The 19874-nt window shown below is 45.5% G+C and overlaps 1 protein-coding gene across 1 annotated transcript; it reads left to right on the forward strand.

The window, feature by feature from the left end:
* The first annotated feature begins 3181 nt into the window (after positions 1 to 3181).
* Positions 3182 to 19496, forward strand: Coq10b (coenzyme Q10B). Its single transcript, XM_051153827.1, has 5 exons — positions 3182 to 3297; positions 10907 to 11056; positions 11818 to 12010; positions 15912 to 16013; positions 19329 to 19496. The coding sequence occupies exons 1-5, from the start codon at positions 3182 to 3184 to the stop codon at positions 19494 to 19496; spliced, it is 729 nt and encodes a 242-aa protein (XP_051009784.1).
* The last annotated feature ends 378 nt before the right edge of the window (positions 19497 to 19874 follow it).

Genomic DNA, 19874 nt, shown 5'->3' on the forward strand with positions numbered 1-19874 from the left:
ATAGCCTTTTCCAGGATGACGATCCTTCCTAATCTGGTTACTTCTGTGCAACAGATATGCTGAAGCTATAAGTGCCCCCATGCTGAAGCGATGCCACTCAAGTCCTAGACCTGACCATCAGTCCTCTCTGGTCTCCGGTGCAGGAAATGAAACCCTATTTATATACTGCCAAGGATGCCCTCCAGCTTTTCCACTTCAGCTTTGAGTCTTTTTCCCAGGATCACAGAGAAACTGGGTCTCGAAAACACAAAATAACAGCAACACAAACAAGACAGGGTGTATGGCCTCAGCGAGATGGCACCTGAGCTTGCCCTTTGGCCTCTACCGGTGACACTCATATGTACATGTCCATAACCATAAAACACAACCAATAAAATAACTTTTACAAAGCTTGACCTAACCCTGGTCTCAGTTACTGTTTTATTGCTGTGAAAAGACACCATGAGCAAAACATTTACAGTTTCAGAAGGTCAGTCCATGTCCGTCACGACAGGAGCATGGCGCCAGGCAGGCATGGCATGGGAATAGCAGCTATAGAGCTTCTTACATCCTAATCCAAAAAAGGCTGGGGAGGGAAGGAGGAAGGGAGGGAGGGAGGGATGGAGGGAGGGAAGGAGATTGATAACTGGACTAACATCCAATGACTACAGTGCCACACCTCTTAATCCTCACCAAATAGTTCCACCAACTAAGGACCAAGCCTTCAAACATATGAGTCTGTGGGGGCGTTCTCCTTCAAACCACACCTGGCTTCTTGCTGCTTCACTTACTGTGTGACGTCCCTCACCTCATGTGCCAGCCTCTCTACCCAGATGCCAGGCATCATGAGAGAAACAAATAAACCTCTTGCCTTCAGAAATTACCTAGTCTCAGATGTAATTTTGGAGAAAAGGGACAGGATACACACTAGGCAAGTGCTGTACCATTGAAGTCCGTTACAGGACTAAGGGAGTTAGGTTAAGGAACAGAGATTGGGAGAGGATGGAAAAAGGACCTCCTGGGAAAAAAAGGACAAGCAATACAGCAAATGCTATTTGTTTTTGTGTATGTTTGTGTACACATGCACACGTGTGGTTGTTCCGTGTTATGTATTTGGTGTCACTGTCTCAGAGGCCCACTGACCACCCTATATGAAATACCTGTCTTCTGTCGTCCCAGCTACTTAGTAGACTGATTCAGGAGGATGCCTTGAGCCTAAGCGTTCAGAACCAGTGTGGGCAAGAGTGAGGCTCGGTATAAAACTGAATACACAAATAAAATCAGCAACCCGCCTTACTCTTCTCTGTCCTTCTTCTTACCCTAACTTACTTATTTAACGGGGTTTCCAGGGTTTCTTGGTGTGTCGCTGGGTGTAACCCAGGCCGTCCTGGAACTCACAGAGACCCACCTGCCTCTGCCTCCCAAGTGCTAGGATTAAAGGTGTGCGCCACTGGCGTGCACCTTTATCTTGAGAGCCCTCTCAATCCTCTTACCTTTATTTTGTGTATGTGTGTATGGGGGGGGTGCTAGTGCCCACAGAGGGCAGGAAAGGTTGACAGACTACCTGGAACTGACATTGCTGGTTGTTGTTCATCACCTGACATGGCTACAGGGAACGGAATTTCTGTCCCCTGCATTAGCAGCAAGTGCCCTTAATTGTTGAGCTATCACTCCAACGTCATCATTTCATTTGAAATGTTTTTGAGAAGGATCTCACTGTGTCCCTAAATCAAGCCTGGAATACCTTCTCTATCAGTATCTCTAGTGCCGCGGTTACAGGCATACGACATCATGCCCTACTCCTTATTTTATTTATTTTTTATTCTACACAATACGAAGTTATCTAACATTGCATTATATGTCAGTTCCCTTTGGAATATAAACTCCGTGAGGAAACAGACGCATTCACTTCTCCAGCAGCTAATACGGCTTTCAAAATATTTATTGCCTATGTTTAACCAGCAATCTTACTTATTCCTCAAAACTCTATGAACCAAATGCAGGCAAGATGGCCCAGTGGGTAGAGTTTGTTGTGCAAGCCTGAAGACTCAATTTGGATCCCCGGAACCCACGTATAGATGGAAGGAGAAAACTGATTTCACAAATCGTCCTCCGACCTCCATGCTCCAGATACATCGCACACCAGTGACACACACACACACACACACACACACTCATATACACACGCATGCAGTAATAAAACGTAACACTTCAAAATTTAAAAATTAGAGCCACCAAGATGGCTAAATGTTAAAAAAAAATACTCGCCATGCAAGCCTGTTAAGTGAGTTCTATCCCTCAGACCCACATTGAAAGACAATAGACTCTGACCTTCACACATGCTTGGTACGTGTGCCGCCCCTCCCCCATGAGTAAATATTTTTTTCAGGTGTGTTAAAATAGTAAGTACAGCTCCCCTATCTCCACGAGAGGCTAGAGACTACAGAGGTTAAACAGGATTTGGGAACAAATAATTAAGAAGTCAGGACCTCATCCAATCCTGAAATGTGGCAAAGTTGTCACACTGTATGAAACGAGGGAAACCTAGATCATAAAAGCCACACCAAAGCAAATGTTTGCCACGGAGAAAGAAGGCAGCTAGAGTTGCCAGGTCCCTGGGCCAGTTCCCGGACCGCATGAGCCAGAGAGGCCCTCGGAACAACCCCTCAGGGTCAGCACAGCAGGTACCATTTTAGACCATCATTAACAGGAAGATCTGCCAGGCCCGGCAGCGGGCGCGAGAACGTGCTGGGCCAGCACCGGGGGTGGGGTTGGGTGGGAGGGAGTGCTGAACAGTTACATAACTAACCAACTCCTGGGCTCTCCCCGCCAGCTGCAGGGACGGCCTCACGAGCAGAGCCTCGAGACTCAACCCCAACGGGCTCCAGGAAAAAAAAAAAAACCAAAAAAACCTAGGCGTGCGTCAGGAAGATTACATAAGTGCGCAGGCGCGTGGTAGGAGCGGCGCGGGTCCTGGAGCCTTGCGCCCCTTTGATTGGCCGATGGGACGTGGCGCTGGACGCGTGCGTCATCCTGATGTCACCGTGACGTCACGAGTGGGCGGGAGTGAGTGGTAAGGGGCGTGTCCCGTTGCCCCAGAGGGCCCGCGGATTGGCTGGGAGGCGCCGGAGCCCTCCCGCCGGGCTGGCCTGAGGGCGGTGCCTCGCGCCCGGGGCCGGCGTCGACTACCGGCTTCACAAAGATGATCATGGCAGCTCGGGCTAGTCAGAGGACCCTGGCGAGGGTGTCATCGGGATGCCGTCCGAAGTCAACCACCGTGACGGAAGCCCCGGCGCGGAGGCCTGCGCGCAACGTAAGGTAGCGAGCGGAGGTTTTCAGGGCGGCGGGCGCGGGGCGGGCCTGCGGACTCGGAGAAGTGGGGCGCGGAGCTCCGCCGGCCGGCCTGCGTGCACCTCGTATTTTCAGGGTGAGTCAGCGACGAGGAGACCGTGGGAGCCACTGAGAAGCAGCCGGGCCCCTGGCTCCCGCCCTTCCGGCCTCCTCTCTGTGGCCGGCTGCGGTCGGAAAAGTTTAACCGTGCCCGAGGGGGGCGGGCTCCCGGGGCCGTGGGAGTGCGTGTCCTGACGGTGAACCGTCTGGCAGACGCCTTGTCACTGCCTGTGGAGTTCTTTGACCCCGGCCACTCAGCGCTTGCAAAATGAAACGCAGCCAACCTTTCCCCCTCACCCGCCACTCCACTGTGACTTAGAGGTCCTCTAACCTTGAGGATCGCTCTGCCTTTGGTTTTCCTGGTTGGTCCATTTTAGGGGATTGAGGGTAGAGATGAACGTAAAGACCTGAAGGATACTCTAAGTTTACTACGTAGCTTTCTATTACGGATAATACTGTAATAAAGTATTCTCAAAAAATAAAATTTGTGGTGGCTCACACCTGTAATCTTAGCAGTAAGGCTAAGGTGAGCTCGAAGCCAGCCTGAACTACAAAATGAGCCAGTCTCAAGACCAAAAAGCAAAGTTAGTATTTGATTGATTGTTTGTTTGTTTTTTTTTTTTTTTCAAGACAGGGTTTCTCTGTGTAGCCTTGGCCATCCTGGACTCACTTTGTAGACCAGGCTGGCCTCGAACTCACAGCGATCCGCCTGCCTCGGCCTCCCGAGTGCTGGGATTAAAGGCGTGCGCCACCACGCCCGGCTCAAAGTTAGTATTTGAAATGAATCAATGTGTATACATTATGGAGGAGAAAACACAAATCCTACGGATCTCCAGAACATATCAGTGAGTGAAGACTTTAAAATATCAGCAGAGAGGCCTTAGCCTGGTGTTGGGAGGCCAGCCAGGTCTGCGTCGCTAATTGCAGACCAGTCAGAGCTACGTGGTGAGATCTGTCTCAAAAACAAGCAACGAATCAGCCATGCTCCACTTCCAGATCCCACACAAACACGTTGAAACTGTGAAAGCAGATAGTTTATCCTCAAAAGACAGCTCTCCAAGCAGGACGTGACTTTGTCATACTGCTTACTCGTTAAATGCTGATTTGCTGTCATGGTCTGAGGCTTGTGCTCAGGAAGTCCAGACCAGCCTGTAAATACATAAAAATGTTAACATTAGCTTGTGTGCTGGGCTTTATTATAATAGGTTATTTGAAAGAGTAGTTTTGGAGTAACGGTGATAAAAACGAGTGTTTTTGATGTGTTTCAGAATTCAGTTGTTGATTTAACTGTGTATGCAGGTAATTACACGGCTCCCCACGGTGCAGTTTGTCCTTTGGAGTGAAGGGGAAAGATGCTGGAGCCAACCCCGGGGCCATGAACATGTTAACCAGCTCTGCCATTGATCTGTATACCCTTAGCCCCGAATAATGTGTGAAATAAATGTGTTGTCCAGGGTAGTGTAACCAAAACAGGCATACTGGTCAGGAAATCTGTTCATTTGTTTTAAACATACACAGTTTCCTAAGGAGTATGGTCAGGGTTAGGGTGAGGTAAGGGTGTCTTGCGGGGTGTTAATTTGTTACAAAACCTGGTGCTGTTCATTTCCTACTCAACTTGACACAAAGTTCTTCTCTTTAGGAACAGACATCTTAGTGGTGTTCTATGTGCCTGTGTATCTTTTGGCAGGAATTCAGGGCCTTGTACATGGTAGACAAATGTTCTGGGAGCAACTTTTTTTTTTCCTTTTTCCTTTTTTTTTAAATTTAAGAGACAGAGTCTCATGGTGTAGCCTTGGCTGGCCTGGAACTGGCAGAGCTCCACCTGCCTCAGCCTCTTGAGTCTTGGGATTAAAGGTTAAGTGTGCCATCATACTTGAGACTCTGTTATCTTAAAAACAAAAGCGTAGCGCTGAAGAGATGGTTCTCGCAATACCCAGCATCCACATTGGAAATCTTATATATCCGTCCAGCTCTGGGAGATCCAAGGCCTCTGGCCTTCTCAGTCACCAGTATTGACATGCACACAACTGATAATTTTTTTTTATTTGTTTTTCTTTTTCAAGACAGGTTTCTCTGTGTGCCCTTGGCTGTCCTGGAACTCACTCTGGAGAACAGGCTGGCCATAAACTCACAAAGATCCACCTGTCTCTGCCTCCCAAGTGTCAACTTTTTATTATTGTGTGTGTTAGTGTGGGTGCACATGTGCCTCAGAATATGGTGGTGTCCCTACATGAATAGGTCATAGGACAACTTTAGGGAGCCAGTTCTTGCACCATGGGGTCCTTGGGGGTCAAACTCAGGCCATCAGGCTTGGTGACAAGCACCTTCACCTGTTGAGACATCTCTATAGCCCCCAAATAAAAGCCGCGTATGGCAGTGCATGCCTTTAATCTCAGCACTTGGGAGGCATTGGCAGATGGTGGATCTCTAAGTCTGAGGCCAGTCTGATCTATTGAGTTCCAGGCCACCCAGTCCTACATAGTGAGACTCTGTTCCAAAAAGAAAGAACTATTTAAGAAAAGCACATGAAAAAAAGAAATGTTACTCATCTATCCAAGTATTTCCTCAAACTCTTATACCGCTTTCCATTGGGAATAAGTTTCAGATTGCTTTTTTCAAAACATCCATCCAGCCATCCTTCCTCCCTTTTTGTTTTTGTTTTTGTTTGTTTTGTTTTGTTTTTTGTTTTTTGAGACAGGATTTTTCTGTGTAGCCTTGGTTGTCCTGGACTCCCTCTGTAGATCAGGCTAGACTGGAACTCACAGAGATCCACCTGCTTCTGCCTCCCATGCCTGGCTCCTTTTTAAGATTTATTATTTAGGGGGCTAGAGAGATGGCTCAGTGGTTAAGAGCACTGCCTGCTCTTCCAAAGGACCCGGGTTCAATTCCCAGCACCCACATGGCAGCTCACAACTGTCTTTGACTCCAGATCTGACACTCTCGCACTAGCACACATAAATTAAATAAAATATTTAAAAAAGAGAAAGAATCATTTTTAAAAAAGATTTATTATTTATGTGTTTTGTGTGTTCTGTCTGCACGTATGCCTGCATGAAGAAGAGGGCTTCAGATCTCATTATAGATGGTTGTGAGCCACCGTGTGATTGCTGGGAATTGAACTCAGGACCCCTGGAAGAGCAGTCAGTGCTCTTAACCTCTGAGCCATCTCTCCAGCCCCACTCCTTCCTTCCTTCCTTCTGTTTTGTGTTGGTGGTGTTTTTTGTTTGTTTGCTCTTTTGGTTTTTTTGGTTTTGTTTTTGTTTTTTGTGTAGCCATGGCTGCCCTGGATTCACTCTGTAGACTAGGCTGGCCTCGAATTTACAGTGATCCACCTGCCTCTGCCTCCCAAGTGCTAGGATTAAAGGCGTGCACTACCATGCCAGACTCACGCCTTCCTTTTTTTTTTTTTTTTTTTTTTTTTTGGTTGGTTGGTTGGCTTTCGAGACAGGGTTTCTCTGTGTAGCCTTGGCTGTCCTGGACTCACTCGCTTTGTAGACCAGGCTGTTCTCAAACTCACAGGGATCCACCTGCTTCTGTCTTCCAAATTCTGGGATTAAAGGCACATGCCACTACCGCCCAGCACTCCTTCCTTCTTAAAGATAGACTTTCATGGGGCTAGACAGATGACTCAGCGCTTAAAACCACTGGCTGCTCTTCCAGAGGTCCTGAGTTCAATCAATTCCCGGCAACTACATGGTGGCTCACAACCATCTATAATGTGATATAATGACCTCTTCTGGCATAGAGGTGTACATGCAAATAGAGCACTCATATACAATAAAAAAATAAAATCTTAAAGAAAAGATAGGGTTTCATGTCCCTGAGTCTGGCCTCACACTTGCTGTGCTGCTGAGGATGAGCTTAAGTTTTATCCTCTTGTCGCCACCGAGTGTTGTGATTACAGGCTTCACTGTCAAGTCTAGTTTTGCATGTGACAGCTATAACTCAGCTGAGACTATGAACTGCTTTTGACATTTACTTATCTGGTGTGTGTGTGTGTGTGTGTGTGTGTGTGTGTGTGTGTGTGTGTGTGTGTTGCGTTGCACATAGATGAACATGCAGTGCACTTGTATGGAGGTCAGAGATCAACTTGAGGGACAGCCCCCTTGTTGTCTGAGCTGGGATCCTAGGTGGGCACCCCACACCCACCCCTGCGGCTTTAGGGGATCTGAACTCTCAAGTGCTTTAACTATTGAGCCATCTTCCTTTCCATTTCCTTTTTCTGCATGAGCTTGGGTGGGAAGCTGTTTATAGGGAACAGGGACCACTTATCAGTAGCAACCAGCTGCCACTCGTCCCTTGAGGAGTGGAGCCTCATGAATACCTTCCCCATCTGTGATGGAATGTTGAAAGGTCCAATGTTTTGTTTTGTTTTTAAATTTTGTTTATTTATGTGTAAGTGCTCTGTCTGCACATCAGAAAAGTGCATCAGATTCCGTTATTATAAATGGTTGTGAGCCATCATGTGGTTGCTGGGAATTGAACTCAGGACCTCTGAAAGTGCAGCCAGTGCTCTTAACCACTGAACTATCTTTCTAGCGCATGTGTACATGGTTTTATGTACACAGTATGCATGCAGGTGCCCATGGAGGCCAGAGGGTGTTAGGAACTGGAGTGACAGGTGGTTGTGAGAGCTACCTGGTGTGGGTGCTGGGAACCCACCCTAGGTCCTGTGCAATAGCAGTGAGCACTCTTTAACTGCTGAGCCGCTGAAGGGTCCCGTCTTGTGCAGGGTGTTCAAGAATGTAATATCCATCTGTGACCAGAAGACACCCTTTTGTGGTGTGCCTCCCCATCCTTCAGTTTTCAGATCGTTCCCTGAGCCGTGGAGCTGGGTCCCATTTAGGGCTGAGTGCTGTTCACTAGCCACTTACTCTGAGCACTGTAACTGCCTGAGTTTCTGTATGAACTTCCATCCACTTGCAGAAAGAAACTTGTCTCACAGGCTGAGTGCAGCAGTAAGTTACGGCTATAAACGTAGTTAGAGAACAGGTTGGCAGCATGTCCACTTAGCAAAACAACAGTAATAAGTTCCATGCTGAGGCCTCTGACCTGCCAGATTCACAGTACCAGGCATGCCTTTCTTCCTGTAGAGTTGGCCTGAGCTCCAACCAGAAAAGGTCCGTTACCTACATAGTAGTCATGCCGTTATTGCACCAGTGAGCACATCTTGCCTAGTAAGTTGCTATGGTAGCTCCCAGGGTTCCAGCTGGGTCTGCCTTGGTGTCTTCCTCACTGTGAAAGCCCTCAGTAGAGAGGAAGCTCCTCGCTCAGTACCAGCTTGATTTCTGTACGGCTTGCAACCATATAGTTTCTTTCTTCCTTCGTTTGTGAGCTCCCAGGGCTTCCCTTGGCTCTGTGACCCATCTCCCTGGAAGTGTGGAGGAAATACAACATGCTCTGTGACTTTTTTTTTTTTTTTTTTGAGACAGGTAGACTTGGCTGTGAACCAGGCTGGCCTTGAACTTACAGCGATCCACCTGCCTCTGCCTCCCGAGTGCACCACCCCTCCCGGCCTGTGTGAGTCTTGAGAGCTGACATCCTCATGCTTCCCTGGCAGATGCTGTCTTCACCCTCCCAGCTCTCTCTTCAGCCTGCAGTCTTGTTTCTCAGTACTCCCCTCCTGGCCTGCTCCTGCATTGCAGGTCGTCTTCAGTTTGTTTTGTTTTGTTTTGTCTGAGGCAGACTCTCATGTAGTCTCAGTTGCCCTCTAGGCTATCTGTGCCGCCTTGGACAGCCGTAAATCTTGATCCTCCCAAGTGCTAGGAATGCAAGTGTCCCTCCTCGAGCCTGGATGCTTGCTAGTTTGTTGAAACAGGGTCTCCCTGTCTGGTTCTGGCTTCCTGGAAGTCACTTTGTAGAATAGCAGCTGTCTTTAAATTCCTGCTGATCTTCCTGCCTCTGCCTCTCAAAATGCCGGGGTTATAGGTGTGTGCTGCTGTGCCAGGCTGTCGTTTTTAGTTTCTGGATATTGCTAAATTCTTTCCCTACCACCCCTCCCCCCACTTATTTACATTATTTATATATGAGTAAGTATGTTTCTAAACTCATATGTACATACATTTTACTGTTGAGCTAGAGCCCCAACCCGCTTTTATTTTGAGACATACTTTCAGTAAGTTTCCCAGGCTGGCCTTGAACTGAAGATCTTGCCTTAATCTCCTGAGTATCTGAGATTGCAGGCCTGTGCCACTAAGCACACTTCTACTTACTATGTAGCTACTAAAACAGGGCTCTCAGGGACACCTTATCTAAAGAAGATTCTGATTTCATGTCCCCACACCCATTTGATTTTAGCACTTTACAAAACTTGTTTAGCGGCCAGGCTTGGTGGTGCATACCTTTAATCCCAGCACTTAGGGAAGCAGAGGCAGCTGGATCTTTGTGAGTATAAGGCTAGCCTAGTCTACAAAGAGAGTTCCAGTACAGCTAGGGCTATTACACAGAGAAACCCTGTCTCGGAAAAACAAAACCAAACCAACAAACAGCTAATAAATGAAAGCAGTTGTCTAGCGTTCTGTATTTGTGTAAATGGTGTATGAGAGCCGGAGAACAACTGGGTCTCTCCTTCTGCCTTTACATGGGTTTGAGACTTGTCAGGTTTCCGAGTTAACGCCTTTACCTGCTGGCTTTCTTGCTGGGTCCCTGGCATGTTCTTTTTAAAATGTTGTGCATATATGTAGGTGTGTGTGTGTGAGTACGTATACGAGAGTGTAGAGTCCAGAAGAGGGTTCGGATCCCCTGGAGCTAGAGTTAAAGGCAGCTGAGAGCTGCCCAATTTGGGTTCTGAGAGCCGGACTCAGGTCACTGCCAGAGCAGTATACGTTGTTAAGGGCTGAACCATCTGTCTAGTCCACACTTTTTTTTAAGTTTATATTTATTTATTTATTTATTGGTATTTTTGAGACAGGGTTTCTTTGTGTTATGTTCCCGACCCGTGGGTTCAGTTATTCGTGGAGTGGCGAGGAGGGTCGCGACCTGTGAATAAAGAATGGACGAAAGAAAGGCACGAGCCCAGGAAAAACTTTGCTTATCGAGGGCCGTTTATTGTAAGGGGGTATCCAAATTTATAATAAGCTTCTGAAAGGGCGGGGGTGAGAAGGAATGCAGTGGAAAGTTACAAAATCTTCTGGGCCAGGCCCAAGGACAGCAGGTGTGGAGTGGGGCGACTATACAGAAGTCTCGATACACCGAATGTTCTCTTTCTCAAGGTCAGGCTGGATCTTTGTGGTAGCCAGGCAGAATAATTATCTTAAGTATGCAGACAGCTGTGGCTTTCAGCCAGCAGGGCCTCTCAGCCACTGGGGCAGGTCAGGCAAGGTCCTATGGCTCCTGACAGTGTTAGCCTTGGCTGTCCTGGACTCACTTTGTAGACCAGGCTGGCCTTGAACTCACAGCAATCCACCTGCCTCTGCCTCCCAAGGGCTGGGATTAAAGGCATGTACGATCATGACCGGCCCAAATATGCTTGTTTTTTATACTGTCTGTATAGTTTGTTTTGTTTTTAATCTAAAGGGTTATAAATTTTGTTTTTTAGATACTTGGCTTCCTGTGGTATCCTGATGAACAGAACTCTCCCACCTCGTACCTCAGTTTTGCCTAAAGAGATCTATGCAAGAACTTTCTTCAAAATCACTGCGCCATTAGTAAACAAACGAAAAGAGTATTCAGAAAGAAGAATTATAGGGTTTGTATAAAATAGTAGTTTTATTAAAAGCACGCTTAGGGGCTGGAGAGATGGCTCAGAGGTTAAGAGCACTGTATGTTCTTCCAAAGGTCCTGAGTTCAATTCCCAGCAACCATATGGTGGCCTCAACCATCTATAATGAGATCTGGTGCCCCCTTCAGGAGGGCAGGAGTACATGTAGGCAAAATACTGTATATGTAATAAATAAATAAATCTTTAAAAAATAAAATAAAATAAAAAATAAAAGCACGCTTATAATTTCCTATAGACTAGCATGCTGCTTTCTCTCTGGATTCTCTCTACAGATCACACTACTTTTCCTCAGTTAGCCTGTCTGTAGCCCTTGCTGTTTTATACGTATTGTTGAACGTCTGGTACTATATTAACTGAATACAATAGATTGAACCTTTACATTTAAAGGAAATAAGTTATGGCTTGCATTTTTGTTTGTTATTCTTTCATGATTATAAAGACTAATTAAAGCATATAAGGGCTCAATTTGTGTTGAAACTCAAAATACTCCCTTTGGGGGGATGTGGCTCAAGACAGAGTTTTTCTGTGTAGCTCTGGTGGCTGGCCTCAAACTCAGGGATCTTCCTGCCTCTGCCTCTCTAGTGCTAAGATTATATGTCTGTCTATTTACAGTTCTTTTACTTTCTGTGTTTGAACTCAGAGCCATTCCATTATGTGGTTTACTTATTGTTTCTAAAACTCATATCTCATGGAATCAGTTGTTAACATTATTCATCTTTCTCTTTAAGGTACTCAATGCAAGAAATGTATGATGTAGTATCAGGAATGGAGGACTATAAGCATTTTGTTCCTTGGTGTAAAAAATCAGACATAATATCAAGGAGATCTGGATATTGTAAAACCCGATTAGAAATTGGGTTTCCACCTGTTTTGGAACGATATACATCAATGGTAACCTTGGTAAAACCACATTTGGTAAAGGTAAGTTTTTCTTTTGCTGAAGACTGTTGAATCACCAAATAGATCATCTGGCCCACAGCAGTGAGAAATATTTTCATCTTTGCTCTATTAAAACAGGATCTGTCCACAATCCTAACAGCAAAGTGGCTTAGACAAGTGGATTATGAATTTGAGGCTAGCCTGGGTTACAAAGTACACCTGTCAGCCTAGCATGGTGGCGCACGTCTTTAATCCCAGCACTCGGGAGGCAGAGGCTGGTGGATCGCTGTGAGTTTGAGGCCAGCCTGGTCTACAAAGCGAGTCCAGGACAGCCAAGGCTAACACAGAGAAACCTTGTCTCAAAAAACCAAAAAGAAAAAAAAAGTGCACCTGTCTTTAAAAAAAGAGAAAAAAATTAATATATTTAATATTTTTAGCACATTACCACTGAGGGAAAAGAGTCAGTGTGGTTAATGTACATACACAATATAGTTATTTTATAAGTTGGAGAAGTGGTAAGACAGCGAAGGATTAAAGAACTCTTAAAAAGGTAAATATGGAGCAGAGAGCCACATGGTGGCGCACAGCCACCTAGATGTCATCTGATGCCCTTGCGGGCAGATAAAGCACTCATATACAATAAATAAATATACACAACTTAAAAAAAAAAAAAAAGGAATAAAGAAAAGCACCCAGCCTTTTTGTTGGTTTTGTTATTTTTGAGGGTCTCACCATGTATCCTTGGGCTGAAAATTACCATAGACCAGGCTAGCCTCGAAACCTAGAGCTCAACCTTCTGCTTCTTGGGTACTGTGATTAAGGTGTGATTTCCAGACAAGCAGAATTCCATAGGATAATATTCTTTTTTTTAAAGATTTAGTTATTTATTATTTATATAGTATTCTGCCTGCCTGTTCACCTGTAGACCAGAAGAGGGCACCAGATCTTATTGTAGATGGTTCTAAGCTACCATGTGGTTGCTGAGACTTGAACTCAGGACCTTTGGAAGAGCAGGCACTGTTCTTAACCTCTGAGCCATCTCTCCAGCCCAAGGACCTTACTTTTAGGTGCTATTGACATGCACACCATTGAGTCATCATGCTTTCACTCTCTTTTCTTTTTCTTTTCTTTTCTTTCTTTTTTTTTTTTTTTTTTTTGTTTGTTTGTTTGTTTGTTTGGTTGGTTGGTTTTTTGGTTTTTTGTTTGTTTGTTTTGTTTTGTTTTTCTCTGTGTAACTTTGGCTGGCCTGGACTCCATTTGTAGACCAGGCTGGCCTTGAACTCACAGAGATCCTCCTGCCTCTGCCTCCCAGAGTGCTTGGATTACGAGCGTGTGCTGTCATGCCCGGCTTTTTTCTTCTATTTTTAGTGGGTTTTTGTTGTTGTCTTAAATGTACACTGAAAAAATAAGCAGAGTAAAGAATCATACCTAGACTTTTCAGAAAAACTCTATGTAGGAGTAAAGGGTGAAGCCCCAGGGTGTCTACTGCTCTCTGGCCTTTGTGGACACCTGAATGCGCGTGATGCTCAAACTCTCACACAGCCTCCCACACATTCAAACAAGGGGCTGATGGATTGCTCCGTGGGTAAGTATACTTGCTTCCATTCCTAGCACCCACATGGTGGCTCACAGCCACCTGTATCTCCAGGTCCAGGGGATCTGACGCCCTCTTCTGACTTGCATGGGTACCAAGCATGCATGTGCTTCACAGATTTTGGCTACTTGATTGGGTTCCTTTTCCTGTCACTCTTCTCCACCCTTATTGCACCCTTCTAACCCCCAGGACTAGGTAGGAGAGAAAGATTAGAGAGAAAAGGGGGCATTGATTTTATTAGACTAGTTTCTCCTGATGAGGGGCGTCATGTTCCTTGGGGCAAGTCCAAGTTTTCTACTTAACAAACAGCAACCAACAGTATCCAAACAACAGCAGCAGCAGCAGGGGGATCAGTGGCCATAGCCTCTCTCAGGGCTCTGCCATTTATATATACTCTATAAAGAGTTCCCAGAATTCCAAATGTAAACTATCTTTACCTGGCAAAATCACACCCCTGCCAGAGCACGAGACAAATCATAGCTGCTATAGACAATCTGAAGCAGCCCCATATACCACACCTGGGATTAAAGCAAAAATGCATTCATGTAGCATTTCTGTTTTTTTTCCCCCCTTTGGTTTTTCAAGACAGGGTTTCTCTGTGTAGCCTTGACTGTCCTGGACTCGCTTTGTAGACCAGGCTGGCCTCAAACTCACAGCAATCCACCTGCCTCTGCCTCCCAAGGGCTGGGATTAAAGGCGTGCGCTTCCACCACCTGGCCAGCATTTCTGTTTTTAAAGAAACCAGAATTCTCACTACAACAGATATGCAGGCAGGCAAAACAGTTTATCCTACAGAGATGTACCAGATACCTTATGAGTGATGGTACACAGTACATGTTATTTTACAACTTAAAAGAAGTGTGGTGTAGGGGGCTAGAGAGATGGCTCAGAGCTTAAGAGCATTGCTTGTTCTTCAAGAGGACTTGGGTTCAATTCGCAGCAACCACATATTTGCTTATAACTATTTATGAGATCTAATGCCCTCTTGTGCATAGGCATATATATAGTCAGAACACTGTATACATAGTAAGTAAATAAATCTTTTAAAAAAAAGAAAGAAAGAAAGAAAGAAATGTAAGCCGGGCGTGGTGGCGCACGCCTTTAATCCCAGCACTTGGGAGGCAGAGGCAGGCGGATCGCTGGGAGTTCGAGGCCAGCCTGGTCTACAAAGTGAGTCCAGGACAGCAAAGGCTACACAGAGAAACCCTGTATCAAAAAAAAAAAAAAAAAAAAAAAAAAAAAAAGAAAGAAATGTAGTCTTAGTTCTTTTGAGTTTTTTTTTGGGGGGGGGGGGCCATTGCTTTTGGCTTTTTGTTTTGTTTTTCGAGACAGGGTTTCTCTATTTAGCCCTGGCTGTCCAGAACTCCCTCTGTAGACTAGGCTGGCCTTGAAGTCACTGAGGTCTGCCTGCCTCTGCTGGGATTAAAGATGTGCGCCATCACCACCGCCTGTGGCATAGTATTTTAACTCATTCAAGATCACCTCTAAGTAACAGAACTGGAATTGAGTTGTTTTTTTTTTTTTTTTTTTTTTTTTTTTTTTTAATTACCCCTTGGGGTTGGGGGACTTCCCCTGTGCAAGCCTAAGGACCTGAGTGTGGATCTCCAGTGTTCATTGTGAAAACAGGGCATGGTGACATGGCTGTGACCCCAGTACTGGAGGGCTGAGACAGGTGGGCCTCTGAAGCACATTGGCTGCCCGGCCTTGCCAGAGTGATGAATCCAGGTTCTGCAAGAGACTGTCTGTGCTGTGGCCAGATACCTGACGTGAGCAGCTGGAGGGAGGAAGGGTTCGTCTGACTGTCGTTCAAGTGAACCATGGCAGCAGAATGCTCGAGGCGCACAGCCATGCTGCAGCTGCAGTCAGGAACCAGGGAGCAGCGGTGCTGCTGCTTCGCTTCCTCCTTTTCATTCAGTCCAGGACACCAGTTCCAGGAATCATGCACCCCAACATGCGGGTGGGGACGGGCCATCGTGTCTCTAAAAACATGCATAGAGATTTGTCTCCAGAGTAATTCTACATTTCAGAGACCCTCTCAGCAGGTGAGAAAGGCACCTGCTGTCAGCACACAGAGGAAGTCATAACCCCCCCACACTATTATGTTGGTAAAGGAACAATCTAATATAGCTAAGTAGCACAGTGGGTGAACACAGGCAAGAGAGAGCAGCTGACAGTCTTGAGGGTCCTAGAGGGGAAGAAAAGGACTGTGCCAAACTACTAGACGTTGTCATCTCTGGTATTCTGAGCTGAGAACGATAATTCCTTTTTAAGGAAGTAAGCCTCAGTCATAGTATATTCTTGCTCATATGTAAGTTGTTTAACTTCTTTTTTCTTTCCGTTTTGTTTTAGGCATCTTGTACTGATGGGAAACTTTTCAATCATTTGGAGACTATTTGGCGTTTTAGCCCAGGTCTTCCTGGCTATCCAAGGACTTGTACCTTGGATTTTTCAGTAAGTCTATTATAACATTCTCTGTCTCTGTCCCTCTCTCTCTTAAAATGATTTACTTATTTTTATTTTATGTGCATTAGTGTTTTGCCTGCATGTATGTCTATGTAAGGGTGTCAGATCTTGAAAGCATAGATAGCTGTGAGCCGCCATATGGGTGCTGGGAGTTGATCCCAGGTCCTAGTTAGTGCCTTTAACCACTGAGCCATCTCTGCAGCCCCAAAAGTTCTTGTTTATGTGTGTGTGCCAGAGCACACAGGTAGAGGTCAGAGAAATCTTTCAAGAGTCTGTTCTGTCCTTCTGTCATGTGGGTCCTTGTGCCCACATGATTACCACTGGACCATCTTGCCAGCTCCAATTTATGCTTTTTTTTTTTTTTTTTTTTTTAAAGCATGGTTTTGCTTGTAGCCTGGGCTGGACTTTACTGCACAGCTTGGGCTGGCCTCAGCATCACTATCATCCTTCAACCTCCTGAGTGCTAGGATTATAGCAGATACAGACATACTTACAGCTAATAATGCTGTTTTCGTTTTTTCCAAGACAGGGTTTCTTTGTGTAGCCTTGATTGTCCTGTACTCACTCTGTAGACCAGGCTGGCCTCAACTCAATCGATCCACCTGCCTCTGCCTTCCCAGTGCTGGGATTAAAGGTCTACATCACCACGCCCGGCCTCGTTTTCGGTTTTGAGGTGGCCTTTGTTTTTGTTTTTTCCAGACAGAATTTCACTTTGTAGCTCTGGCTGTTCTGGAACTCCCTTTGTAGACAGGCTGGCCTTGAACTCAGAGATCCACCTGCCTCTGCCTCCCAAGTACTAGGATTAAATTGTTGCACCGCCATGCTTAAATTAATAATATACCTTTTAAACCACTGTAATTATCTCATGCTTAGAGAGATTATTGAAGCCGGGCGTGGTGGTGCACACCTTTAATCCCAGCACTTGGGAGGCAGAGGCAGGCGGATCGCTGTGAGTTCGAGGCCAGCCTGGTCTACAAAGCGAGTCCAGGACAGCCAAGGCTACACAAAGAAACCCTGTCTCAAAAAAAAAAAAGAGAGAGAGAGAGAGAGAGATTATTGAAACACAATTTTAAAACATTTAAATTTTTTGAGTATTGAATACTTTTTTTCTATACCAGTGCTTAATGAATATCTCATTTAATTGTTTTTGAGACAAAGTCTCATGTATCCTAGGCTGGCCTCCAATTGAGTTTGAGCTAGGATTGCCTTTGGACTTGTAAAATTTACCTGCTTGCACCACGAGAGTGCTGGGATTCCTGGCATGCACCACCATGCCTGGCTGTTTTTATGTGGTGGCGGGGATTAAAGAGGGGTTTGTGCATGGTAGGTAAGCACTATCAACTCCATATCCAGCCCTAACACCTCTATGAAATCTGTAACACTGACTTCATTCCTTCCCTGTACAAACCCAGATTATGAAACATGCCTACACTGGGGGTATAGTTCAGTGGTGAATGCCTGTTTAGCATGCCTGGGCCCTGGGCTTATCTTTTCTTTTTCTGGGTGCTAGGATTAAAGACATGCATCACTATAGACCAGCTACAAGAAAGTTATTTGGCCAGGTATGGTCATAACCTTTGAACCCAGCACTCAGGAGACAGAGGCAGGTGGATCTCTGAGTTTGAGGCCAGCCTAGTCTACAGAGGAAGTTTCTAGGACAGCCAGAGCTACACAGTGAAATACTGTCTCAAAAAGAAAAAACCAAGCAAACAAAAGGGTATTTAAGAATAAAAAGCTAGGAGCCATACATCGTAGTGTAGGCCTGTAATCATCCCAACTACAGGAGAGACTGAGGCAAGAAGGAATGATTTCTGCACTCGGTGAGTTTGAGCCTAGCCTAGCCAGCTTGGTGAGACCCTATCTCAAAATAGAAAATTGAGAGCTTGCCCAGTGTGTGAGAGGTCCTAGTATCAAGTCCTAGTACAAGGAAGAAAAAAATAAAAATAAAGGCTAGGACTTAGGGTAGGACTCACTGGAAGCTCTGGGTGTGATCCCAGCATTGCAGTCAGTTGATCAAAGAAAGTTAAAATATGTTTATGATTCAGAGGATATTAGGTCCTTACAGTAATGTTGCCTAAAGTAACTGTCTTGAATGTATCCAGAGCCACAGAAGGTATTGGTGAAGTTCTAGCTGTTTGGCTGCCTGGCTGGTGGTGGCGTGCATGTGCATGCACGGGCAATAGCAGCTTCCTGCTGTGCCTCTCATAAGGACTGGTAACTGTCAGAGCAGTTGCTTACTTCCGTTGTGAAGAAGGCTGCATGTAGATGCTAATGAGAAATCAGAATAGTCTTGGCAAGATGCTGAGATCCTAGTTCAGTCTCCAGCCAGTTCCTACATGGTGGAGGGAGAACTTACTCCATTAGGTTATCCTCTGACCTCTGCAGAGCCCTCCTTCTTCACACACTTAGATAGATAGATGATAGGTAGACAGACAGACAGACAGCTGGATGTATTGAAAACACCTAAAAAGAAATCAGAATGATAAGTGCATCTAACAGGGCTGGCCTGGTGACTGAGAAGATAGAGACACAGGCAGTCAGGACAGACGGCCTGAGTTCAACCCCCAGGATGTATGGGAGGAGAGCATCAACTCCTGAAAGTTGACCTCCATTTTGTGTGCCATTTCAGGACTGTGCAAATGCATGTGCACACACGTACACACGCTAAATTAGTGAAAGATTTGACATCTTTATTTAGCAAAGCTACCCCAGTCTTCATCTTACTGTTGAGGCCAGTGAGACTCCATGCCATAAAATAGTGTTCCTTGGCTTTTATTTACTTGAGTTCATTGCGGCATTGTTGGTACTACAGTAAAAGTGATCCCATCTCCCAGTGGGTGCCAGATCTCAGCACACAGCTTCACAGTGGTCAGCCAGTTCATATCTAAACTCTTAAGTAGAAGCATTGAGGAAGGGAGAATTGCTTTCTCCTGCGGTGCTGGGATTAGACCCAGGGTTTTGTGTATGTTGGACAGGTGCTTTACTGCTGAGGGACATCACCAGGCCTTTTCAAAAGGCCCTGTACAAACTCTAGCCCAGGGAGGCCTTGAACTTGGATCTGCCAAGGGCTAGAATTACAGCCCTGTAGCACCTAGCTTTCTAGCTTTGCTCAACCCTTGCCTTTTTCTTTCTTTTCTTTTTTTTTTTTTAACAGCTCAGGCTAGGCTGGAACTTGCTGTGTATACTAGGCTAGTTTTAAATTCCCAGTATTCCTGCTTCAGCCTCATGAGTTGCTGGCATTATAGATTTGTGTCACTATGCCTACCAAATATGTATAAAATAATTTTTATCATTTTCCTACAGATTTCTTTTGAATTCCGCTCGCTTCTGCACTCTCAGCTTGCTACGTTGTTCTTCGATGAAGTTGTGAAACAGATGGTGGCTGCCTTTGAAAGAAGAGCATGCAAGCTGTATGGCCCAGAAACAAGCATACCCCGGGAGTTGATGCTTCACGAAATTCACCATACCTAAGAGGAAAATCAGAACTGCCACCACCTACTTCTGACTAGCTTGTTCACTTATAGGAAGTCCTTTCATCTTCTTTTGAGAAGTCAGAAAGCGTTTGTTAAACCTGCCTTGATTCTAAGCCCGCTCCACTGAAAATGTGCACATTGAATATGGACCCACTTGTACATACAATTATTTCTTCAATCAAGTGTAACTCAAAAGTAATGTGTACCTTTGCAGGTTCTGCCTTTGTAATAAGGGATGTCACCACCACACGAGGATACTGCATCCCTTGATGTACAGAGCTAACAGTACCTAGCACCTCACATGAAAGGGTCACTGAGATGCAGTGTGTGCTTTATTAACCGTATCATGTTTAAGTTATTAGGTTCAGAGTATTTG

The sequence above is a fragment of the Acomys russatus genome, chromosome 12 (assembly GCF_903995435.1).
Source record: "Acomys russatus chromosome 12, mAcoRus1.1, whole genome shotgun sequence".
Taxonomy (NCBI): domain Eukaryota; kingdom Metazoa; phylum Chordata; class Mammalia; order Rodentia; family Muridae; genus Acomys; species Acomys russatus.